The sequence below is a fragment of the Ammospiza caudacuta genome, chromosome 2 (assembly GCF_027887145.1).
Source record: "Ammospiza caudacuta isolate bAmmCau1 chromosome 2, bAmmCau1.pri, whole genome shotgun sequence".
Classification (NCBI taxonomy): Eukaryota; Metazoa; Chordata; class Aves; order Passeriformes; family Passerellidae; genus Ammospiza; species Ammospiza caudacuta.
In genome coordinates this window covers 102,393,859-102,420,390 of record NC_080594.1, presented here as the reverse complement: position 1 = coordinate 102,420,390, position 26,532 = coordinate 102,393,859, and the positions used below count along the sequence as shown (strand labels likewise).

Below are 26,532 nucleotides of genomic sequence, written 5' to 3'. Positions count from 1 at the left end.
AGTCTCATCCTGTTAAATGCAGTTGAGTGGGTTTGCTTCCAACAATCTGATGCATAAAGCAAGTGAATTGATACAGTGCATTAATGGTATTGTATGCCTATTTTGGAGTATTCTGGTGTAAACTTGGTATAATTATGTGGCCCCATACCTGGGGTCTAACAAGCTTGTTGTAAAATAATGTGATTATGAGATATTGCATTTAAGAAATTTCCTTACCAAATACTGTAAATTCATTTCCACTGTTCTAACATAATTCTGAAAATACAACTCTAATGAGAAACTTCTCTGAGAAAAAGCAGCTGAACTGAATTCTCACCACAAATAGAGTTTATATACTCTATTTCTGTATTCATCACTGAAAGCAGTACAGGTGAAATTCTGTTTTACTTATTTTCATGTAGAAGAAAATAATTTCACACAAACAACACAAAATTAATGGGGAAAAAAAATAAAGACCAATTGGATTTATTCTCAGAGAAAAAAACAAACCTTCTGAAGATTGTCTTAACTGGAAAGGAAAAATTCACTTTATAATCCATCATTGTATTATTATAAATATATCTCCAAATAAGCAAGATTGGATGAAATAAGGGGCTTTTTTATACAGCACTACAGCAAGGAAGCACTTCTCAAGTATGGCAATGCTTTTGCAATTAAAAACTGCAATTTCAGGTAGGAAACTTGAGTTCCTGTGATCCAGGTACAGGGATATTATTTTAATACACATTACTCGTCTAACAGAAAGACAGAAAACAGTTCCTAATAGGATTCAAAGACCTAATTACAAAATTACAATTTTGAGTCCCGACCCCTTGCCCTAATCTATTACTGACTGCATTACCCATATTTAACCATAAACTGTCCCATAATACAACAGGAAAAATTGTTTTCATAATGACTTTAATTCTCTAATGTTAAAGCATTCATGATTTGTTACTGTAGCCTAGCTCACTCACTGCACAGTCAAATATTGTGGTATTTTGTAACAGGAATTTGGAGAAGATCCACTGACTGTGCAGGCTGAAAACCCCTTTATTTTCAGATGCTTTTCAACGATGGTACAGACCAGTCTGTGTAAGTGCGTTTAATTTTCTGTTTGGACTTAGCACAATAAATCTTTATAATATTGAGACAGGAAAGCTTTTATAAAGTTACTCCTATCATCACAACCAGGGAATATCTAAAATGACAGAGAAAAAAATGAAATTTACACCAAACTGTTCATGATCAAAGCTTGGTCATTGTTTAGACAAGTGATACTAATAATACTGGAACATCAATCTTACAAGACAGCAACTTTACAGAATAGATGTTAAGCGAACAATTTATTGTGATGAGAGCTTTACAAAAGAAAACAGCAGCCCCAAATATCTTGTGGGGAAAAAAAGTGAACCTTAAGTGTACCAAACAGGTGATACTATGTATATGTTAACAGTTCCTCAAAATTAACATGACCTTTACATATTAGGGCTTACAAAATACTGTTCATGGTACTTAAACATAAACAAAAAACTCCAGCTGTTTGCCCAACAGATTAATAGATACAAGAAACTCAGGTCTGTGGCATTTAGCTTAACACAGAGAATGATCTTACACATGTACATCCTGTTAAGTTCTGTGAACAGTTTGTAGTTCTGTATAGAAAAGTGGATCTGACACAGCAGTTAGCCAAATGTGAGAACAGGCACATAGAAGAACTTGCACAACACACAAGACTTCCAGACTCGGAAGAGAATTCTTAAGTTTTCTGCAAGATGGAGATTTATTGCCCATTTACAAAGAACAAATGGTAATTACAAGACAAATATGATAATTAAACATACAAGCTCTCGAATTGTACAAAGATAATTTCTCGTGGTTGATGTGCATAGTTAAAAACAGTGCTAGCTTAAGAGACCTTTGCAAAGATGCAGTGTAATCCCCTGCAGTTACAAGGGGACATGACTGAACAGGTAAGACACCGATTCACCATTGTGTGTTCTTCGAATTGCCTCTGCCAGGATCATGGAAATGTCAATAAACTGAAAGAAAAATTGAGGAGAAAAATTTGATGGCATGCCAAGAGCAATAAACAATGCAGTTTAGAGCCATATAAACAAACAGTCCATCTACCTTTTTAGCTTTTATTTTTAGAAAGTAATAAAACATTAAAGCTTAGGCATTGAATATATACATAAGAACTGCAATAATACCAAATAAGAACTCAAAAATTTAGTAAGAATGCATTGACTAGGATCACTGAATGCTCATATTGTTGAGTACTTCTGACAAAGGGCATGCTGTCAAAAAGCCCCACTATTCTTGCCATCAGATGGCAGTGTCTGCTTGACATAAATACAATTTAAAGGAAGTACACCTTTTTAAGTGCTTGCCCTGTTTCAATAAATACCAAATGTTAAGCTTTTAAAAAATCCAGTAATGCATTTAAAACCTCAATCCTTTATGCTTTGCTCCACTCTATACTAAGCAAAACCTCCTAAAGGGACACGGGACTTGTCAGAACAATTCCATTTGTGTTTTTCAAGGAAAAATAATGTCACCTAAGATTTCTGTGGCCTCCTCAACAGAATAACTAAGGTCCTACATCCAAATATTTTATGAATAATATTAATTAAAAAAAAAGAAGAAAAACCCAGTCAATTTTACATTTGTCACTCTTTCAACAATTAAGCATACTCAAGGTGTGGCAAATAAATATTTTGAAGTGCCCCATTATATTACCTGAATCCCCTTAAAACAGTTCTTTAGCATGTTTTAGCAAAATGTTTCGCAAACAATGTATTTAAGAATATTAATTTCATCTCAAGGCACAAATTCTAGCACCAGTGAGCAGTAAAATACAAATACTGAGTCTAAAGAAATGACATAACACCACTGTACCTGTATTTTTGGGCAATGTTTCATTTTCTCCTCTTGGGGGATTGTGTTGGTTACCACAACAGCCTCAAATGATGCATTATTAATCCGAGAGAGGGCAGGACCAGAAAAGATGCCATGAGTCAGAATGGCATAAACTTTAGTAGCTCCAGCAGACATTAACCTGTAGAATACACAAAAATAGCATGCTGTGATGCATGTGTACATATATGGTTATAGATGAAGCCAGATACAAATCTCTAAAATGCATTTTACTTATGAAGTCCTATATATAAAATACCTACAAAATAATTCTGATATTTGTATAACCCGAAGAAGTTTGAATTGTCTCAGAAAAATCCCCAACAAAAATTATAATTAACTTAAAATGTTCTTATTTGCAGCAGTGTTACTAATCCACAATGCTGTGCTTTTGACCACACCAGCACAACATAAAAATGAACTCCAGTACAAGCTTTCTATCTTAACCAGGCAAAAAATTAAATAGGTTGGATGGCAATATTCACAACTCCATTGTGCCTCCATTATTGTCCCCCTTTATTTTCATTTGCAATTCAAACAGTTCTGCTTGGAAGGAGTTTCTGAGGAAGAAGAAATGTTAATGATTAAAACCGTAGCTTACTGCAAGGTTGTGGGAAGACATGCTGCTGATCCAAGCACTCAGTGAAGTGATGCATGAGGAGGAAAAAAGTATAAATCAAAGATCTAGAACACCTTGTGAATGACTCAAAATATCCTAATTTAGTTTCTAATGGCCTCAATGCCTCCAGATGCTCAGCTATGTCCTACCTGCTTCTCTAGCCTTAGAAACAGAGACCCTGAGGAATTTTATCAGATCATCACAAAGTCATTTGTTGTATCTGAAAACATGTTCCTTAGCTCATCTCCTTGATATGCATCTAGGTTGCTGAGGCAAAAAGAGTTCTAGGGAGTATTTTGGTGCATGAGTCTTATTATACACAAAGTACATCCCACCTGGATTTGACATTAATGAAAAACACTAATTCATGCTAAGAACATGACACAAGGCAATACCACTGAAGCTAAAGCATCTTTCTTAGTGGACACTGCAGATACATTGAAGGTGATTGACAGTTTTAGAATTTGGTCTATTTTGTCTCTAGAAATGCACTGTAGGTAAATAAAGAGTGCTTCTCTCAAACCGGAAAGAAAGGTTTTTCACAGTAATTAACTTCTATGCACAAGAGTATTAAAAAGATGTTGGCTAGGCAATTTGCGATCTGCAAAGGGCACAGCCTAAAAGAATACTTTGAGGTATGATGTAGATTAGGATGGAGATAGCAAACAACTACACAATATCTCTGCAAAATTTCATCAAATTTCCATGAAAAATGTAAGAAACATAAGATTACATGGGAGTTTTTGACATCCTTTATATAGGTGAAAACAGCAAGTCTGCAACTGAAGACTGTAAACTTGTGAGATAATTTTACTTCAAACCACCAAGAACAATGTCTGACTCATTGCTTTCATACCATTTCCCACAGCATTCCCCTGTGGAAATTTGCATTGTGTAGCTTGGACAGGTATATTTTCAATGGATAAAAAACTGGCTGGATGGCTGGGCCCAGAAAGCAGTAGTGAATGGAGTTCTATCCAGGTGGGAGCCAGTCACTTGTGGGGTTCCCCTAGGGCCAAACCCATTTGACATCTTCATCAGGGATCTGGACAAGCAGAGTGGGGGCACCCTCAGTTAGGTTTGCAGGTAACACCAAGGTGGGTGGGGGTGTTGATATGCCTGAGGGTAGGAAGGCTCTGCAGAGGGATCTGGACAGGCTGGATCAATGGGCTGAGGCCATTTGCAAGAGGTTCAATAAGGCCAAGTCCTAGGTCCTGACTTTGGTCACAACAACCCCATGACGTGCCACAGGCTCAGGGAAGAGAGGCTGAAAAGCTGGCTGGTGGAAAAGGACCTGGGGTGCTGGTTGAGAACCAGATTAACACGAGCCAGCCTTACTACTAACCTGAAAAAAACCACCATAAAGGCCCCTGGAAAACCATAAATAATCCTTTCTACTCAGCTAGAGCCTTAGTTCTACTGCTAGAGCCTTAGGTTAGGATAGTGGATCTACATTCACAAGTTCCTCTTCAAGTAGAACAGCTGGAAGGAAACCAGAAGGCATCACAATTGAGCAGAAGTCTAAAATCTTGTGGAAAGACTGAACAAACTCAAGTTACTCTAGTCAAGAGGGAAATGAGAACTCTTCAACCAACTTTCAGACAGAAGACAGGAAAACTTGTGCTCACCTCCCCAGATGAAAAGCACAAGTAGTTTTATGCTTAATATGTACAGTGAAAAGTAATATTACATTTGCATTGGACACTACGGTGAAAATACTTTAGTGTTAAATCCAGTAAAGCTTTGTTAAAGATTGCCTAAGAAGAGTGGAAAGGCTCCATGATGAGGTTGAAGGAGGGAATGGTTTTTTAGCTGTTGGTTCCTGCCTTAGAACTGTAAAGTGCACTAGATGGCCCAAGCCCTTTTCAAGTTACGACATTTTATTTATTCTGTGCTCTTCCTAGGTACAGATCATATATTTCTGTAAATATTTTCTCAATTTCATGTTCAAAAGGAGGACACAGCTGAATCACAGAACTGTGACCTATCAATACAAGGGTCAGAATGACTTCATACTAGAGAGGTCAGGATGGGTTATAGGCTTTGAGGACAACTGTATCCATCAGCCGTGCAGTGAGTGAGACAGACCATAATAACACTTACTTGTCTGCTGCATGACATATTGTGCCACATGTGTCAGCCATGTCATCAACAAGAATTGCCACTCTGTCTTTCACATCACCAACCAAGACCATTCTGTCCACTTCATTTGCCCTCTTTCTTTCCTTATGAATGAGAGCAAATTCCACATTCAGTCTGTCAGCAATTGAAGTAACCCTAGGTTGCAGGAAGAAATGCACCACGTTTAGAGAACCATTTTAAAAGAAAAAAACAATCATACAAATGTTTTTGTCACAAAACAAGTTTTTTGTCTTCTGGCTTTGAAATTACCACAGCAAAAATTTTGCAAGGAATGAGACAGGTAGAAGCAATCCTAATTCATTGCTAATTATGAACCAGAGTGTCTTAAGCTATACCCCAAATATCGGTTTTTTAATTGAGTTGACTTTAGTTTTCTGTCATTAAGTGCCTGGCTTTGAAAACATTTCAGCTATTCAGAAGCTTTTATTAAGCTGCTGCAATACCAGTCACACTAGGTAATTTAAAGTAGGGGGAAGTAAATTCTAAGCCTACGGGAATGTGCACTTTAACACTCTAACTGGAAAATACCATTGCAGGGTTTGAAACCAAGCCAAAGGGAGAAAAAAACCCAAACAAGTTAATAGTGATTAATAATTCTTTTCACAGTACTTGACTAGTAATCAAGTAGCTTACTTCATTAATAATTCCCTTAGCATACATCTGCTTGACAAAGATCTTTTAAAACTCTTCAGGGTGACCTCTGGTGGCCAAACAAACTTCTAATAATAAACCTCACCTGTTACAGACTTCCGATTGCCTTTTTCCAGTTTGTTCTTTTACTATCTTTACTAAATACAGTGAGAGTTTACAAAATGAACTTGTATCATTAATTTAATAATGCAAAAATATTTGGTAGGGGAAAAATGCTGCCTTCTGGCTTGAATTCTAAGCAAAGATCGTATTTTGCGTTAAAAACAAAACCAGCATAAAAACCAAATGCAAAAATAACAGTATCCTGATAGGAACAAAGAAATTTAACTGACTAAGTGATCTTTTAGAATTCTTTCTATGTTCTTCACATCCTTAATTTGATTAATCTAAAAAAAAACCCAAACCAACAACTAGGAGTTTCACTCAGTCATATTTCCCTAAAGATCATTACAACATGAACGCTCACAACAGACTCAAGGACTTCAATTAAAATCAAATTATGACAGTCTTTAACACTTTTCCCCATACTACAGTTCAGACATTTAAATTGCTATGGGCTTACAGGAGTCTTACTTCATTTGTCTTTGTTCCCTCTGCAGAAGCAGCATGAGCAATAAAACCTGAGAATATGCATTTTGCCTCAATGGCATGCTTTATGACCTCACCAGCCAGCCTGCTTCTGAGCTTTGGCATTGGTTTATGCTCAATCAATACCAAATAAAACAGGGTCTGCTAAATGAATAACACACGCTGTGAATGAAGAAAGCTTCCAATGAACTAAGTTTTCTATTTTTACCCTTTGCCACTCAAACTTTCATTCCCTTTTTTTAGTATTTATAGTGCAAAACTTGGGGTCAGCAGGTTTACATCTAGAATGCAATAATGTAAAGAAAAAAGAAATTACTCAAGCAAGCTCTTACCTAAATGGCAGCAGGTACAGTGGGAATAGGCCATATGCCTTGACAGAGAAGGGAAGCTTAGGCAATTCCAGAGCGAAGCAGGAAGAGGTGCAGCAACTTGGCTAAAGAGGCAAGCAGCAGGGAAAATCTCTTCCCTCTGGTGGAGGGATTCAGCTAATGAGGCCACATCCAGGGAGAGAGAAAAATATCTTTAGAGTATAGAAAGCTCCTGAATGTTTTTAAGCATGAACAGCATTGGAAGAAGTAGTTGTTCTGTTTCTACAATGCAGTTGGATTCATCAGTGTTGTACCCTTTATTTTGCACAATTCTAGAGGAATACAGAAGACTAGACAAACTAGATCATTAACCACTAACTATATGTACATCTAATTGGTTTAGGTTTGTAGAGTACCTTTTTGCACCACCTGCATCAGGTGAGACTATGATACAGTTTCTCCACTCAGGAATGTTCTCTTTAATCCACTGCAGGACTGCAGGTTCTGCATACAGGTTATCTACTGGAATGTCAAAGAAACCCTAGTCCAAAAGAGAAAGAGTTTCATAAATATGTGTTTGTATCTTACCTGGAATGAAGACAAAGGGAAAGAATCCAGCCTTTGCCTTTCATAAGTGGCAGAACTTCATTAGTATTTTACACTGGTCTAATTCTGCTTTTGATACTACTGTCAAATGCTGCTGAAGTCAAATAAACATTAAGGTCTTGAAAAATATCACCCAAGAGTAGTGAAAAAGGAAACAGGTGTTCCCAATTGATATAAAAATCAGGAAAGATGATCACCTTCAGGCACTCAAGTAAATTCATGCTAGTGAAAAGCTCTCAAAACATCCAGTGAATAATACTCAGCTACCATAAATTTCAACTGCTTGACATTAACAGCAGTATTTCAACATGGGGAGGATGCAAACCAAAATGGAATCTTGGTACAAGTTGTAAAAACGAGAAATCTGGTTTAGACTTTTTTATTTATGTGACAGCCATCTAGCATAATAAGAAATTCTGATTAAATGGAGCGCCAGAACTGAAAGATTTGGTGTTTTCTGTAAAAAATAAGTTCTCTTAAAACAAGATACACATGAGAATGACAAATTATGTCTGCTCTGTGTCTGAGGCACAGGTTTTGTGATTTGTTGGATTCAGCAGTAAGCCAGATAAGGGTTGCCAGGCTCCATCTCCACTTCTTTTAAGAAAATATTACACCCTTGGCTGTAACAACAAAACTCTACCTAGGGCAATACTATAATCTCTGACAAGGCTAAGATTAAGAGAACTTGCCCCAAGCCAGTATATTTTATATTCTGGAAGCTCTTACATTAGACTTGGCAAATTCTACCACAGCTCCAATGCATAAATATTTGAAGTAACTGCAAAATCATCTCATAAAATCGAGACTGGTTTCTTTCTAAAATGGAGTTTCATTAGAAACAGGTAGCAAGACTTTCTCTGAACCCTCACAGTTCTGTACATAGCCTTTCAAAATAATGACCAAAGCCACAGAGAATTACTATCAGCTTGTCACATTAATTCAGTGGAGCTTCTGGGACAGCAGGCAAGAACCAACCTGGATCTGAGAAGCATGCAAGTCCATGGTGATGATGTGGTCAGCCCCTGCCACTGACAGCATGTTGGCAACAAGTTTTGCAGAGATTGGTGCACGGCTCTGAGAAATAAAGCACAAACATTTACATTTAAAAAATATTTTGACTAGATGCACGGAATCAGAAGATTAGCTATTTTTCTTGGGTTTTTTCCTTTTACAATATCTGGACTCTAGATATGAAAAGCTTCAGAATTTTAGTTTAAACCAGCCTGTCAATCTTGCTACTAGGGTTTTGAAACTCAGTAAAGCATTTAGGAAGATCTAAATCAGCTTGCACAGTCTGCCTAATAATGCTTTGTATTAAAGAGATAAAATTTGAGATATAGTTTTCCAATTCTTCTACTTAAAAGTTTCAGCTAACTTCACTTCTCTACTCCCCAGAAACACTCCATTCTATCTTATTCTAAGAAACACTGCAAAATTTGAAGATGGAAGGCAAAATGGACCCAACTTTTGAGAACACTGCTTTAAAACAATGTTAGTATCAAGCATTTCTTCATAACACAGTAAAGCTTGTAGCAGATCCTTGTTGACAGGGGTCTTTTACCCTGACTTTTTTTTGGTAAATTTCTGTTTAATTCCTGGATGCAATTAGGAGTCTAGAACTCCTAAAAGGCACAGGGGAGGTTGATGAAATCCTAAGTAGAAAGAATGAAAAGAATAACAATCTTATTAGCAAAGTTAATGCCAATGTCAAGAGGTTTTTAAAAGCATCAAGGATGCAGAACAAACAAAAAAAAAGGAAACTGACTGGAGGATACCTCACTATTTTTTGGTTACTCCAAAGTTTTTCATTTTTTTAAGCTCTGTAAAAACCTGTCTTTCCCTAGACAGTTTTCTCTACACTAAACAAAACCTCCTGCTTTCTTTTGCTAATCTTTAAATAAGGCTAATAGCTGGCAATAACATTAGCATAAAGGCAGAACTGCAAGTCAGAGTTTCCATCTCAGTATCAGACTGCTTTCTGCTGGCACAGTATTCTCTCCTGCTACATCTCTTTATCAAACAGCCTCATTTCACCTCCCAGGAACTTCCTCTCCTTCCAGCTCATACACACAATTACAGGGTACCTCTGTCTTCCTTCCATTGATGCTCAAGGGCATAAGTGACAATGAGCTGAATCACTGACAATTTAGCTTGGATGCTTTTCCATTTGTATTTTCATCTTAACTGTTTTCATCAAAACTGTTCCTAGCTTAGGTGGACACTGGGCATTTCTCTGTTTTAACCTGCAGATTGACAACACACTTCCAGAACAGAAACTGAGATACTGCAGTCTCATTTTATGGCCAGATCAAGTTTATCACCATCCTTACTGAAATTCTTCATTTTGGAAACCACCCCTTTTGTGTGTTGTGTTTCACAGAACATCACCACCATTTTGTCAGTGTAAGATACACAGAAGGGAGATGCAACAGCCAGCACTTCCCTAGATCTCTGCAATTCAGATGCATATCACTTCCAGAAGAGTTCATCATCATTACTGCTTCAGCACAGTTGATTTTCCACTTACTGAGAACAACACTGCTCTTCATTTAAGTTCAGTTCTGTAAGTTGTCCAAAGCTTTCTGGATATTTCTATTATTAGTAGCAAATTTTTGTTCATGCCATTTGAATTCCTGATCACTTCAGCTCATTTTAGCACCTGACACTTTTAAGCTGGACTTCAAAATACTCTCAAATCTCTGTCAACATCTAACCAAAAAAAAAACAAGTATCTACTCTTTTCATTCTGTTGCAGTGTTCTCTTACCAGCTCTTTCCAAACCTCTAGTTTAAAGCTGGACTAACAGGTAAATCTGAAATGAGAGGTTTGCTCTCCTGCTTGTACTATCCTATCTTTCCAGGCTAGACACATTCCTTCATGGGAACCTCATTCAACCTGACCTCATTATTCAGAAACTTGGATGATAAAGGTGAATGAGAACTCAGGATTTTCCTTATAACATAGTTTGTAAGGTTCCCTTCTGATGAGAGAGGTAAAAACATAGATTCACAGTATGCATTATTCAATTCTTTGATGTAATTTTAGATTATTTTCAGAATTATTAGTGTGAAATGCAGCATTAGATTATTTACAGAAACAAAATTGTTAAAAAATCACTTGAATTACCAGTGGCAGGAGGAATCCACAAAGCTAATATAAACAACACCACAAAAGTAACTGTGCAAAGGACACATTGCTGAAAGTAAAAGTTGTCCATTAAGATCAAAGCTCTGTTGCCTTTAAGCATCTTAGTACATTGTCTTGCTCAATATTCATCACATGCACACTGAACAGAAAAAAAAAATAAAGAAAACCAAAGAAAGCCCTAAGATTTATAACTGGAACTTTCACTTCCAAGAAAGCCAGTTGTGAAGTGTATGGATACCGAATGTTCACTAATGCATTACCAAATTTATAATCTCAAAAATTAGAGATTTACTTTGAAGCCTCAGAAATTGACAGCCATTATCTTGAATATCCAAATAATTTTTAAACTAGAATCTAGGGGTTTTCTTGTAGCAATTATTCCACAGGATTACTGTCATGGCCTAGGTGAAACACAACTGAAATCAAGAAGTGAAACTGAAAATGTTCCTAGTTATACATAATGTAACCCAGTGAGTTTCACCCTTTCAGGCCATATTAATGGAAATGCGTAGTGTTAGATTAAAAAAAAAATAAATAAATTATACCTACCCAACGCTCCACGGACCCCTTCTACAAATCAAAAAAACAAAGTTACATGAGCTGTAGAACACCAAACTCATCTGTCACTACTTCTAACTTATCTCAAAGGCATCTCTACAGCATCCTACATAAATGCTTCCTGCCCACAGCTTGGAAGGTTGGCATAATTAGAGGATGCATAAATGTAGTTATAGTCAAAGCACAGAAACATCTGAGCTATTTTTAAGTTTACCTAGCTTGTGCATCAGAAATATTCTAGTTCAGGGCAGCACTTGACTGAATCTAAATTAATTTACTGACTTTTTTATCATTCTTAGTAAGCCTTTGTTTTTGCTTTTTTTAAAATCTGTTTCCCATTTAAAGATAGTTCAGGTTTAGTGCTAAAATTTTCAGAGTAGATTAAATTGCTCAGACTAAGATTTTTACTACAAGGCCCTTTCCTTACATGAATAAATGAAGAGCACTTTCATTGTTCTCAGAAATCATAACTGCACCAGAGGTATGACAAATACATGCTTATTTTAAGCAGCAAGGACTCAGTCTATTTTGTTCATAACGAATTAAAGCCACTAACTTAAATTCAAACTAGAAAACAACATCCATGTACTGAAGATTACACTGCTTCAATTCAAAGTCAAGCAAACTACAGCAAAGTCTTCCACCACAGAAGAAAATCTGTGTGTGACCACAGGAAGAAAATGGCTGGCACTTTACTGACACTTCAGGCAGCACACAAAGCTCGTGCACTCATGATGGGTCAAAGACCAAGTGATCTGATGCAAGCAGGAGGGAAGATGTCCCTGTCAATAGCTGCCCAATGTTGACAGCTGTATTATAGCTTATTTTGCAACACAGAGGTCAACTACCAAGGTTAATTTCCAAAGATGGCAAACATTTTCTCAATTGCAAAACTGAGGGGGAAAAAAACCTCCACAAACACCAACAGCAACAAAATATATATGCCTACAATTGTGGAACTCAGTGACACAGAGAGAACAGTCTGGAAAAAAACCTAAAAATCTCTATTCATCAAAATCACTTTCCACAGCATTTCTGAAATACAAAAGGCTCCTGGATGGCATGCACTGTGCCACCACACTGTGGGGTTAAAACACCTCTGGAAGTCTGCCACATGAAATTTGGGTACCCTTGACACGACAATTTAGAGGCATGGAAATTTTGGAATATATTCATCCTTTTCCCACACCAAGAACTTAGAGGATGGTACAGCAGAACTTCCCAATATGAAGTGGGAAATCAAAACATAGTGAGATGCTTTCTCTTCTTAGCAACAAAATGCATATTGGTGCCCTTTCAAGGTCTTTTGGTATAAAGTACTTCATCATCCACTACAAAACACAGCAAAAATGAAGTACCAAGAGATGTAGACATAGAATAGGGTCTTACATTTTAATTCCTGAATTCCATTTATGAAAGTATATCAAGTAGACTTTCGTTGTAGTAGTATGCTATTACAGAGCCTGCAGTTAAAGAACTAATATACCAGAAAATAAGTTTTTTTAGTTTTGTTCTTAGATATCACAGGCTGACTATTACATATTTTATAATAACTGCCATTATTTTTAGCTTCTCCATTACTTCAGTCCTGTTAGGTTTTTAATCTAAAAGAATATCAAAATGAACAGAAGGTTTGCAGAATGGTTTGATGCCCAAAGTGAAAGAGAGGAGGCAGTCCATTTATAAAAAGTAAAGGAGAGAGACAATTTTCCAAAAACACAACCATTGCAATCCAATCTTTAAAGCCAAATTCCCATTTCTTATTACTTCTTTTCAAGGGAGCTTAGGTAAAAGCACCATTCATTTAACCTCTCAAAGGGTCTTTTTTTGTACATATAGTAGAGATAAAGTCCAGTTTTCTCTTTTTTAAAATCAGTCTCACTTCCCACACAGGGTTTGTTATTGTGTTACCAACTGGACTGTACTGATATATTCAACAGTTAAGACAGACCAAATTCAGGAAAAGGGCAAGAAAATCAGTAGAGTATTTATAGGGTTTCCATACAATTTCTTGTCTTCATAAATAAAAAAAAATATTACCAATATAAATTTTTTTAAATCTGTCTGGCAGCATAAAATAATGTTTTTGGTAATTTCTGTTATGTATTGTGGATTTTATCAGTTCCTTCCATTTTGCTCTGTTTAACCATCTAGGAAAAAACCTACCTACATAATTGTTACAGCACTTTGAATTCAGTATTTAATTCCATGCAATTAAAATGCTTAAAAAGGTGTTCTCTCCACATTAAAAGGGATTTAAAAACAAAAAAAAAAACTTTGAAAAAGTAGGATAAACAATCCCTTAAAATGCAGTTTGCTAGCAAAGTACTCTGCAAAGACCACACACATAGAATATACCTACTTTTGCAAACTGAAGGCATGCCAATTATCAAAACACAAACAAAAAAACTAATTTGTCTCACTTCATTCCTTGTGGATAAACTAACTGAACATTATACTAAGAGGAAAGGGGGGGGGAACCAAATCTTTCAAATCACTTAAATGTTTATGAAAATTGTTAATCTCAAAAAATTTCAAGTAAGCAAAGTGAATAGAAGCCTTCCAAAATGACAATTCTTACCTACCTTGTCTTTCTTATCTTGCCTGGCATATGGAAAACATGGAATTACAGCAGTCACTCTGGAGGATGATGCAATCTTGCAAGCATTGATCATGATGAGCAGCTCCATTAAGTTGTCATTTATTTCTCCACAGCCACTCTGGATAATATAGACATCTTCCCCTCTCACACTTTCACCAATCTCTACACTGAAAGAGCAGGAGATGATCATTTCAACACTTAAATTACTGGAAAGGCATTACTAAAAAATAATTTAAAAACCCAAACAGTTGTGTTTTAACAAACTACCGTAGGTCTTCTGTAAACTTGCCATTTAGAGTAGGATGATTTTTACAGCGATTTCTATAAGAGCCTCCTTGACAATTTTAATATAAGCCAGTATGGTCTTCATCAGGTCAGCACCAACCAACAGCTATAAAATCTACACCATGATGTTCAAGTAAAGTGTTTTTAAGACAAAAATCTTACAGAAAAGCTAAGGCTGCCAATCAACAGCTTGCCACTGCTCAGCTCTCATTTTGTGCCATTTTGTGTTCTGTTTCCTCTGACTGTGCTTACATGCTTTGGTTCCTTATGTGAGTATCTAAGTTTTTTTGTTCTTCCACAGATTTCAAGACAAATTCTGGGATCAATCACTGCTCACACCACAGAATTCAAAAATTAAATTGAACTTAAACAGGAAAAAGAAAAAAAAACTGTTGAATGCATAATCCTTTCTCAATTCTAGATCCAAGCAAAAGACATCTACTGGTGAACCACACTAACTTTTCACATCTGTTACTTCAAAACTTACATATAAATATAACAGAAAAACCTTAGTTTTTCCCTAAATCCATGCACAATGTACACAAAACATACAGCCTTCCTAAATAATTAAGTTATCAGACGTTGCAAATTCATGCTCTAGTATGTTAGTCTCAGTTATTAAATGCTAGAATATATTGAACTTTTAAAAGGTTGTACCTTTACCCAAGACACAAATAAGCTGAAGTTTCTGGTTGGAAACCATCCAAATGGCCCAGATGTGGGTAGAATAATTTCTCTAAAGGGTCCTTCAATGCTGAGGCTTGCTCTAGTCAAACACAGTACTAACAAGTTTTATTTATCAGTTCTCAGGGTGCTATGCAAGACTCATGAGCTTTCTGCAGAAAGGAATTTACTGCTTTTAAACATCTTAATGATAAGCACACATTTGATTTATCACTATCAAGATAGTTGAGTACATGGTCTCACTGCCCTATTTGAGTTCTCTGCAGGCCCAAACAAACTATCCAAAGATCCTGTATTAAGTTTTCTCCTTAACTGAATAAATTTTTTTGCCTAAGAATGCTACTAGCAGGATTTCTTAAGGTCAAAAGAAAGCAAATCATCAAACATCAGGTCTCTGGAAGGACAGAGGTGATCAGGAACACCATTATCTGCAGATATGTCAGGAAATCTTTTGGAGGCTTTCATTATTCCACAAAGACAATTTTTTAGGCACAAAATTGTTATTTTCCTCTCTAAGTTTTTGATCAATGGAATGAGGCCATTCATAGAATTGTGCTTTGATTTAAATATTTTCTGTTTCCCTTTTTGAAGCTGGACAAGTTTTGGTCAACATAACATTTTTTCAGCAAGATACTAAGTGTGATACATGATTGGAAAAAACTAGGCAGACTTAAGTAGGAGCCCTTCTGAACACAAACCCAGCTCCATGTGAGGAATCTACCCACAAGCTTACAGATGTGGCTGCAATCATTATTAAAGCTTTGTGGTTATCGTGAGGGCTTTAAAAAATTCTAATTGCACCCTGACTCAGCAGTTACACAGACCTGCTTTATAATGAATGTTGTCTCATACCACACCTTTGGAATATGCCCAAAGAAAAATTATTTTATTACTTAAGAAAAAAAAAGAACAGCTAATTTAACAGTCTAACATTACATACTAGGAAAAACATTGGCTGAGTGACAAAAGTATATGATCTTAGTGTTCACTATATACCGGAAGAACACTTGGAGCTGTTTTACTCTTTTTATATATTGTCACTACTATGCACATCATTAAAAAATCACAGTTTTCAGAAGGTCAAGGAATATACTTTCAGATAAATATAGGTCTGGTTAATACCATGTTATTTTTCCATTGTCACTAATTGTATTTTTTTCTTATGATTTTGGGCTACCAATAAACATCAACTTGTAAACAACTTAGAAAACTAACATCTTACCTCTTTCTCTCTAAGTGCATTTGAAAAAGAAGTGTAGCCATGTTTTTAAGGCTAGAATGACATACTTACTTGTGACATAGAAATGTGGGTAGTCACATTTCCCAGTCAACAAGACAGAGCTATACAACAGATCAGTATCTCTAATTATCTACTTTCTCAAAGACTGGGAGGTATTGTGTGGACTCAACCAACAGATACACACAGAGCTACCTATTTCACCTTCCCCAAGCCAGAGTAAAAGATAACCAGTCATTGTGTTGCAGACACAGCCTGTACTAACCACACTGGTGGGGGTTTGGGTGGTGGTTTTTTTTGGTTTTGGATTTTTTTGACTGGAGGGAGAGCAGGGAATTGGCAATTAGGGTTGGTTTTGGTTTGTGGATTTTTTGCCGGATCCCTTTCTTTTTTTTCCTATTCAGGCAACCAATAAAAGACTATAAAATACAGAATCAGGTATTTGAATGTTGTATTTCAAATATCTATTAGACAACGCTCAGCTAACTGCAGTCAAACTCTGTGACAGTTATCTTATTAACATTGCTCCTAAATTCCCCCATCTATATAATGACCTTATTAACTGATTATGAGGTTATTTAAACAATTTCACATAGTCAGGACACAGAGGAAGGACACAAACACAAGCTCTTGCCTCAAGATTACAAGCTCTGTTTGTTTTATGCAATTTAATCAAATTCACCTATTTGGTAACAGTTTAAATAAATTTCTGTTCAAGAAGAGTCAACAGAACCTGCACATTAAAAGCCCTGACACCACACAATTGTGTTTAAAAGGGAAATTTACAAAATCAATAGCAAACAAAGGTAATTAACTCTGGGCCAGATGCTTGGCATGCAGAAGCACAAGGCTCTAGCTGGGAAAGATACACATAAGACAGGACATGATGAATACCAAGCTTAAGTGTTGGTATCTGCCTTCAACTTGCAAAGGCTGATTTGAGTGTTCCATTTAACAAGCAGAAACTTGGACACACTAGCAACCATGAATTAAGGATACAGCATGAAACCCACTTAGGCTACAAACATATTCCAATGGCTGAAGCATCCATTAACCAAAAATCAGAATCAGGAGTAATCACAGATTGAGATCCTTTTGAGCCAGATTTATAGTGCAGTCCCAACTGAACTTAGGGACGGGAATTACAAATTTGTGTGTTCTAACTAAAAACCAAGCAGCTGTGGGAAACAGGGGATTAAGTATGCAGAGCCAGACTACAAGGGTAAATAATGTAAATACATAGCTAGGATGTTGAAATTATACACTTAAAAGGGTTCTATGTATTTTTAAAAATAATTAAAGCAGTTTAAGTTTCTAGCCATGCTTATAAAAAGTAAGATTTCTCAAAAAAAATAGATGCTAAAAAGGTAGATGTGTACTTCAGGCCCTTCCAACACCCAGAGAAGAGGCCAGAAATGCAGGTCTAGAGTCCTCATACGGTGTGCAAATGAATCAATATCTCAAAAGTGATCAAACAAATCCACATGCTGAGTTTGCAACTCATTGAAACCCAGCCAATGGCAAGCACTGAGCAGCAGGGTGTGTTTGACCTCTTACCTTTGGGAACACATTTCCCAGAGTAAAGTCTTTCAACCCAAGAATTTCAACTCATTGGGCAAATATTTCATCTGATGTGATGTTACATCATAAAGTGAATACCAGCAAAGCCCAAAGCAAGAAAGAAACAATAAAAATGCCAGAGTTGGTTTTAAGGCTACAGGAATCCCATATCTCCTGGCAGCCATGGTGTCCCCTCAATTCTAGGCTTTTCCACAGTTCCAAGACAACCCCCTGCTATATCTCCATTAACAACTGCCCAGCTCTGATGCAGAGCACTGGTGTGGTAAACACCAGAAGATAGGAAATATCTTGTTACCCTCCACTCTGGCACACAGCCTGCCACAGCAAGAGGAAAACACCTTTTGTTGGGCAAGTTCTGGGTTTAACAACATGCAGCCCAAAACTACCCTCAAACATTTGGAAACGAATGTCTAACAAGTCTGAATGCGTGCAAAAACTCTTCAAAGGCTGAGTACCAAACTCTGCACCTCAGGACACCTGGGACTGTCAGCCATTATCCACACATATTGGGGGTTTTGTTTGGCTTGCCTTTGTTTTCTTTTTCTTGGGGGGGTGGGGTGGGGAAGGTGGTGTTGTTGGTTTGTTTTTAATTTTTTCCTTGTTTTGTTTGAGTTTTTTTTGGGGGGGAGGTTGTTTTTTAATTTCAAGTATTTAGCATCTACACAAATATAAAAGTGTACTGCATATGGCAAGGTCAAATAAGTGGAAGTCTCAAACCAAAAGCTTTAAAGGATTTGGGTCCTTTTCCAATTCAGAGAAATGAACAGTGCAATAAATGGCCATATTTGATGTGCCTTCAATTCCCTATACAAACAAAACACTGTTATGGCTTTAACACATACAGTGTGCAGTCCAGAAACAATTTTTACCTTCTCCAGCCAAGCTGGTAAAATCTATTTCTCCAGCCTCCTCTAGCTCATGACAGCGTAAGCAAGCTGGGAGAGCGGGAAACAGCTGTCCCCTCTGAGAGAGGCAGACTCACCACCAGCCCAGCTGGGAACCACTTGTTGGGCACTATGAGGAAACACTTCACATCCCCATGTGTCCTTCCTGCCTTCAGCTGTCCTAACACCAGTTTGTGACCTGAGCTTGCTCATTCCATGAGCAGGGATCTGCAAACACCAAAGCGTCTCCCCAGGGAGGGTGATACAGCTCATGGCTCCACAGCAGCTGAACAAAAAGGAACCAGGTTACATGAGATGCAGTGGAGTTATGGCTCATCTGAGACAACTGCAGTACAAGGATGCTGATGGGGGATTAAGGAGGAAGTCTTAAAGCCAGGTGACATATTGTAAATCCCTAGGACATAAGTTTCCAGGTTTGCTCTTGATTTTTTCAGTTACTTCCTTCATGGAACAAAGTGATTTCATTTTGCCACTTTGTGTGAAATACAAACTCCAACCCATCCTGGATTCTCCAGGGAAACATCAGCTACTTCTTCCTAACTTTCAAGGCCAAATATCAGCCCACAAAATCAAGTTTAATTTACTCACAAGGAAATGGCTTTCATATCAACAGCACAGCTTTTCCCATAAAGCTGACAATGTCTCTTTGTAGTCATTCCATATTTCCTTCTACAAAAGCTAAATGAGATTCACTTTAATTTGATATTTCTGAAACAGTCCAACTTCAGCAGTTGAATAAGGCTGTGGGTAGGAAGCCTTCAAATTCACATCTGCCAGGCAGGACTTCAATTGCTTTCCTCCTGGATTAAGAAAATCTACAAGACTCACTTCAGCCAGTGAATCTGACAGCAAGAAGCCAGGAACCTCACAGGAATGGGTGGCAGCACTAACCATCTTTCACCAGGAAAAATGTGTGCTAAAGAATGCCATCTGAGAGCAGTTTCTCCATTTTGAGAATAACAAGTATATCAAGGGCAGAGTTAAAATAAATAGTCTTCAGAGAAGCAAGAATACCCTAACTTGAAAGAAAATAAAATTATTTACAAAGTAATACATTTAATCATATTTTTTTCAATTGCCTCACCAAAAATAGCTGCACTGGGGTTTAATTCTACAGCAACTCTAATTAAATGCCACCTCAGTGTATTTGAAGACAATTTTGCAAAAAGCTTCAGAGTATTTAATATCTGTATGAATCTGTTACATGTCACTCAAACATTTTCACGATGCTGAGGCTACAACAGCCATCCCTGTTTAAGGACTTCTTTCTCCAGCCTCAAAACTGCTGATGACAGTTGGTTTGTGGGGTTTGAAGAAGATAAACTGCGGCCCCCACTGCAGTCCTTATCATTTTGCCAGATAAATAAGGCGGTGCCACCCAAGCGCCTTCCACGCCACTGTGGCTGGCACTTAACTGACACAAAAGCTGTGCAGGCTAACAGAGTTATCATCCACAACCAGAGCTTAGTGAGGAGCTCTGGTGCTGCATTTGGTAGGGCTGCCTGACTTTAGCAGCCAGCTGAATGAAAGCATTTCCATACAGCTTAAAGGGAAGGGAGAAAAAAATGGGGCAGTGATTGAGTCTGGCAGCAATTTCCCCACTTTCTCGGCACAGGCTTTCCATTTACCAGCTACAGAACCTGAAAGAATATAGATTGCCTCAATCAGAAGATGACTGTGATACTGTTGCTAGATACACCAGTCTCTGTACAGATAAAAATGAGGAGCCTTTCCTATTTTAAATGTTCTGGAGCTGTAAACATACAGGCACTGGCTGCTTAGCCACAGTGCTTGTCAGTGGTGGTCCTATCCCTGGCTAACCTCAGCATCAGTTTCTCAAACCCACTTACAGCTGCTGAGACCTGGGACTGAAACCTAAAGCCTGTCTGACTTGAAATATAATGCAAAATATTTAATAACTCTTCCCTCCACTCTATTCTGCAAGCCAGACTAATTACAACTCTCAAGTGAAAGGCTCCCAGCTAGGACCTCTTGCACAGATTTAAGCCCAGGGCTGCACACAGTTGTCAATTTATGCATCATTTATATTTAAGAGAATGCAGCAGGTAGCAAAACAGAGTTTTGAACAAAAGGTAAATCTTCTCTGCAACTTGCTAACTTAACAGATCTGACAAAACAAGAGTTTGACCCTCGGGCCCAGGCTTATCTGTTTGCATGGGGGATTGCTGGAGTGCCACTGGAAGGTTTAAGGTTCTTTGAGCTTTTTAACTATCAGGTTTTAGTATTCTGCAATACTGCAAGTGTATTTCATAATGCCAATACACTTGTTTATAAATTTAAAAATGGAAGAAAAATTTTTTAAAAGTACTGTGCTGGAGTCACTGTATATAGGAAAAAGTAAATTTTTGCTTATATACACACGCAGTTTAACAGTATAGAAAGACTGAAAATCCAGATGCCTCAGGAAAGAACTGCTCTGCATAAGTATCAACTTTACCTGTAGTTTAATTTCAAGTGCATTGTTAATTCTCTTACTATTATTGCTGGGGATTTTTTTATTGAGAACATTAGTCTAGAAAACTGGAAAGTCAACATCCTGAAGTAAGTTGCTAAGAACATTGACAAAATTACTTGAAATAATATGTAGTGGATACAACTTGACTTGCTGAAGGGGAAACAGGAAATTCAGATTTGACTCTTGAAGGAAGTTGTAAAACAAAACAAAAAACCAAATAAAACCCAAACACTTATAGGTTTAAAACACTAAGCCATATTAGTTCAGGGAATAAAATAAATAAAAAAGATAATGGCAGCATTGCCATGTGGCAACAGAAGCAACCAGAAATAATGTTTTTAATAAATACATTCTGCATATGTGTACATCACTATTTGCCTAAAAATAAAAACTGGCACTAGTAGATTAGCAAAACCACTGAGATACTGCAGTCACCACTACCTTGTTTTTAATGGTAAATAGAATATTCCATACCTGGAAAAATAGGTGTATCCTGAAGCCCAGAATTTAATTAACTTATCTTATAAAATAAATATGCAAATTGAGATAAATTTCCACCTTGGATGAAATCTAAATCAATTTAGTTCTGCTGTTTCCTGTTTCAAGCACAGATTAAGATAAGCGTCTCTGGAGAAGAAACATTTAAAAAAACTAGACAAATTAGCAAGGAATTCATGCAACCAAATACACAAGTTAAGTTTTATCATGCAGAAAAGAGATCAAAGAGCAATAAAGTGAGAATGGGGCTGGAAAGAATTGAGATAAGATTTAAGCTTTCATTTAATCAGGAATGAATAGAAGAGTTAGAGTGTGCAAACATTAGATTGCATAAACACCAATGGAAGAGGGTTTATAGTAATGCCAGTGAGCATAACTAGAACAAGAGCAACTGCACTGAGAATGCAAAAATGTAGACAGAAAAGGACAAGCTTTGTGAGAGCAATTTTAGAACACATCATGGTAATCTTTCAAAGGAAGCAATGAAAACATGCTTTTTCAGGAGATTCAGAACAAGAACAGATGAAAATAAACACACGAGAACCTCAGAGACTAGCCAGCTATTTACAGCAGGAGCTTGTTTCAGAATCAGCTGGCAGCCTAGACCCACATACCTACGCAGAGGAGCAGTTGCAGTCTCACCAGCTCATGGGGTGAACATACCACTGTCACCTCAATTTGAAACTGTTCATTAAAACTGAGCAAATTAAATAGGTGGGTCAGAAAGCTAAGATGACACACTAGCAAAGAGAGGCAATATTGGTAGAAAAAGCACTGGCAAGCACATTCCTGGACTCCAGGTGAGCAAAGCTGTCCTCATGGTTTCACACAGGATTTTTTACACTGTTACTAGTTAGTTTTGGTGTTTGGCTGGCTAGGAATCTGGAATGACTGCACTTTCAGGAGTGAGCCAAGGCCATCACAACAACCTGTATCACTCTCATGCATGACCATCAGTCTTGGACTAGGGAGTGGAGCCCCATAGGAGCTGCAGTGGGTCCACCACACACACACTTGGCTGCTAATGCAAAATAAAGACCAGTTGCAACAAATTCTGCAAGTGCAATTTGACTTAGATGCTTTTAAAAATCTAATCCAGCATCCTGTTTTCATATCTGCCTGTACGCAGATATAGGTAGGTAAGTAGGGAAGACCTAGTTAAAAAACTGCACAGCATACCCTAGTTCATAGGACTTTTTTTATGTCTCGGTAGATAAAGTTGATCAACTGCACAGTTACTTATCTGCGAGCAGCAGGATGCGCCTGACATCGCAGACGGGCTGCCTGTGCAAACACCGTTCCCACTACAGAGGAGGGAGGATGCTCTTCACCCGGCCAGGGCCGTGCCAGCCCTCCTCCGGCCGAGGAGCTCCCGACGGGAGCGCTCGCAAGGGACAACCCAGCAGGGACACCTGCGGTGCGGTGCCTGTGCGGGCGGGGGAAGGCAGGGGCACAATCAGGAACGAACGCCGCCCGGGACACACCGCACCACGCCGGGCTCCCGCGGCTTCGCCTGCACCGAGCCGTCCGTACGCGGGTCCCGCACCGGCACAGCCGCCCTGGCAGGACCCGCCTCTAGCCTGGGGTGACAGCGGGGCGGGTGACTGCGGAGCGGAACCCACCGCCAGTCCCGGGGAGAGCGGAGCGGAACCCACCGCCAGTCCCGGGGAGAGCGGAGCGGGCCGGGCCGCCGCAGCCGCCGGGCGCGGGGGTGTGTCCGGGGCGCGCCCGTGACGCCGGCGGGGCGTGGGAAGGGGACGCGCGGCGAGGGCCGGGGCAGTGGCAGGGGCACGCACCTGGTCTCCTGGTTGCTGAACTTCTTGGTGACCACCTTGCCCAGCTCCAGCCCGAGCCGGTCCGCCACCCGCTGGGACAGGTCGTGGTGGGAGCTGCCGCTGAAGAGCACAATGTTCGGCATGGCGGGGGCGAGCGCGGCGGGCGGGCGGGCGAGGTCGGGGCTGCGGCGAGAGCGGCGGAGGAGCGCGGGCAGCGCGGTGCGGGGTCAAATAGCGGCGGTGCGGGCCCGCCCCGCCGCCCGGAGCGGGAGGGACCGGGGCGGGGCGAGCCGGGGGCGCCGCGGGCACAGGTGTGGCCGGCCGCCCTTCGCGGCCGCGGGGTGGCGGTCGGGGGGGTGGCTGCCACCGCCTCCTCCGCCTCCTCCTCCTCGTCCGAGCCCGGTGCCGTCCGTGGCCCCCCGCCGCCTCTGGAGCAGCGTTCGGCCGGGCCTCTCCTCAGGCGGGCCGGGCTCCGCTCCTCAGGCGGGCCGGGTTTTTCTGCCCGCGCGTCGATGCCGCCCCTGGAGAGAGGCACGAAAGGAAGATCCTCACGGGGGCTCGGCTGCCTTCGGGATATGTGGTTCAGGTGACACCGGCACCTAAAAAAAGCCGAATACAGCTATAGCTAGGTTGAGAGATCTTACTAGTTTATTTTTTGGGGTTAGAGATCTTACTAGTTTTACTTAGCAGAGCTGTCCTTAAATAACCCATGACCGATTCTGTGTAAACGCTACATATTTTCCATTAGCTTGGCTTTGTCGATTGTTGCTTAGAAGTATGCTCATAAGCAAAGTGCTGTCTGAAAACTGACTAAGATAAAAAGGTCTTAGCTTTCAGGTAGAGCTGTTTTAACTTGTCTGTATACAAATAAATAGATTGCATTGGATAGGTGACTTCAGAACCACCTCAGTTTTCCTGTCTTAAGCATTTTCTTCAAAGAGCAGGGTCTTGAACACACGGTTATTTATGTTCTATCTGTAGAATAATTCATTACTAAATAAATCCATTGTTGATTAGTAAATTTTTCAAGTGAACTTGAAGTCCAGTAAGGAACTTCTTCAAAAAAACCCCAAACAAACAAACAAAAAAATGCTCCCAAACTAAATTAAATGTTTTAGTCAACAACTGGGTAATAAATGTTTTGGGTTGTAGAGCTGGGGGATGATAGGTTGGGTTGCTGTCATTCCCATTCTTTGGTAGTCCAGATGCTTGCACAAATTATAGACACTTCTTGCTAAGTATCTCATCACTGTAGAGGGAATATAAATAAGGGATTCGGCTTATGGACAGAATGGAAAATATAAGAATTTTGACTTACTACAGCATAATTGTAGAATCTGTTTTGGTATTTGATACATTGCCAATACCTCAGCTTACAAAGACCATTTTTTGGCCCACTCATCCACTTGCCCTTTTTGTATTTTCTTTTTACACAATGAAAAAGAAATGTGTTTAACTGTCAGCACCATAGGCTCATAAAGCATCTCAAAGTCAAATTTGTGATTCTTCCAGTTCATACATCTTCTTCAAAGACTAATTTTGTAGGCTACATCTTATTGAGTTTCTTGCAATTCCAAATTTTGCTCACTGTCCTGATTTTGTTGTGATTTTTAGTACTGATTAGTCTAAAATCTTTAGATCTGTGACAGGCCATCACAGCTGGCAATAAGACTGCAAGTTTCAAATATGTGAAAAAGGAAATTTGTTAATATGACCTCAGTTTTATCAGAACTAAAAACATTGCTAGACAGAAAAGGGCAATTTAAATTCAAAATAACATAGTAAAGGAAAGCCATACTTCATTGTCCACTCAATAACACCAGAACTATTGAAATGGTCTGCAGGACCAGAACAAAGACAAAAAACCAGTTTGGATTGCCCACAGTTTTTTTAATATCTATTTGCCAGTACTGAACCTTACAATGAAATTGGTGATTGTCTAGATCCGTTCTTTTTTCCCTAATACATCCAGTTAAAACTCTTGTCCTCATAATTATTATATATTCCTTTATTCACTGGCTTAGCAGGATATCCAGACATTTCTTTTTGGCCCATTAAAATTTTATGCCCAACAGGTAATTAGTGTTTATCCAGTAGCTACAATATAGAAACTACACATTAAAAGTAGTCATGGAGGCTGTCATGCAAAAGAAATAGTGGTGATTGACATGCTAAGTGTGATTGCATTTCCCTTGGTGGTCATAGACGAAAATAGCAGATCAGAATTCAAAAGTTAGTGCCATCCCCACTTGAAGCTTTGTACTTTTCTAAAGAAAATAAAAACATTTTTTTGATAAATGAAAACCATAAGGGAGGTACCTGCCAAATGAGAGAAATTAAAACTCTCAACCAGAAATTGCTTTCTTCCTTTTATCATCTCATTGTTAGTCTTGCCTGATGTGTAGGCTGTAATAATCAGCAAAGAACAAGAAGATGGTCTTTTCTGGTAATAGTTGTGTCAAAGTATTGGTCAGTTCAGCCAGGACAAAGACTGAAACAGCTATGAGTCAGCTGGACCTGAGAAAACACATGTGAATCAGCTCCTACAACAGAAAGCATTTCCAGCAAAGGTGTGAGAGACAAGGAACAGTAAGAGCTTCTAAATATCAGAAGCAGAAATCAGAAATTCTCTGATTTACATAAAACTGAAAAATTTTTGCCCATCTTGATTTCTTTGCACAGCAGTTTTGCAAATCTTAGCATACAGCTCGCTTTAGGGTTCTCCTTACAGTTCCCATACTAAAAACCCTGAAAAAAGTCAAAGTAACTCAGGGCTTTAGTAGTTTTTGTATCACAATGCTTTCTGAGTGTTTGGTGAGGATTTTTTGTTTGTTTGATTTTTTCCCTTCCAATTAGAAAATATCTTTATGGGAGAATATCTGTTGGAGGAAAAAACCCCAGACTTAGAAGAACCTGCCAAAATCCCTGTTGGATCTCTGGAAATACAATCTGAATATCAAGCTATTTAG

General features: G+C 38.7%; 1 protein-coding gene across 2 annotated transcripts; it reads right to left on the bottom strand.

Annotated features, from left to right (window-relative positions):
- Positions 1-872: 872 nt before the first annotated feature.
- Positions 873-23,824, bottom strand: PRPS2 (phosphoribosyl pyrophosphate synthetase 2). Of its 2 annotated transcripts, XM_058824591.1 has the most exons (8): positions 23,585-23,824; positions 14,106-14,289; positions 11,512-11,532; positions 8,791-8,889; positions 7,623-7,747; positions 5,621-5,794; positions 2,881-3,040; positions 873-2,021 (listed from the first exon to the last, which is right to left on the bottom strand). In XM_058824591.1, the coding sequence occupies exons 1-8, from the start codon at positions 23,704-23,706 to the stop codon at positions 1,929-1,931; spliced, it is 978 nt and encodes a 325-aa protein (XP_058680574.1). In that variant the 5' UTR covers positions 23,707-23,824; the 3' UTR covers positions 873-1,928. The 2 variants fall into 2 exon arrangements, with proteins under 2 accessions (XP_058680574.1, XP_058680580.1); XM_058824597.1 differs by lacking the exon at positions 11,512-11,532.
- Between the last annotated feature and the right edge of the window lie 2,708 nt (positions 23,825-26,532).

What these genes read in the sequence shown, in the direction of transcription:
- PRPS2 (XM_058824591.1), bottom strand. Translation starts at nt 23,706, where the DNA reads ATGCCGAACATTGTGCTCTTCAGCGGCAGCTCCCACCACGACCTGTCC. An exon ending in TGCATGCTTCTCAGATCCAG is followed by an intron (nt 7,748 to 8,790) that starts GTTGGTTCTTGC and finishes CTTTTGGACTAG; the next exon opens with GGTTTCTTTGACATTCCAGT. An exon ending in ATATGTCATGCAGCAGACAA is followed by an intron (nt 3,041 to 5,620) that starts GTAAGTGTTATT and finishes TGTATTCTACAG; the next exon opens with GTTAATGTCTGCTGGAGCTA.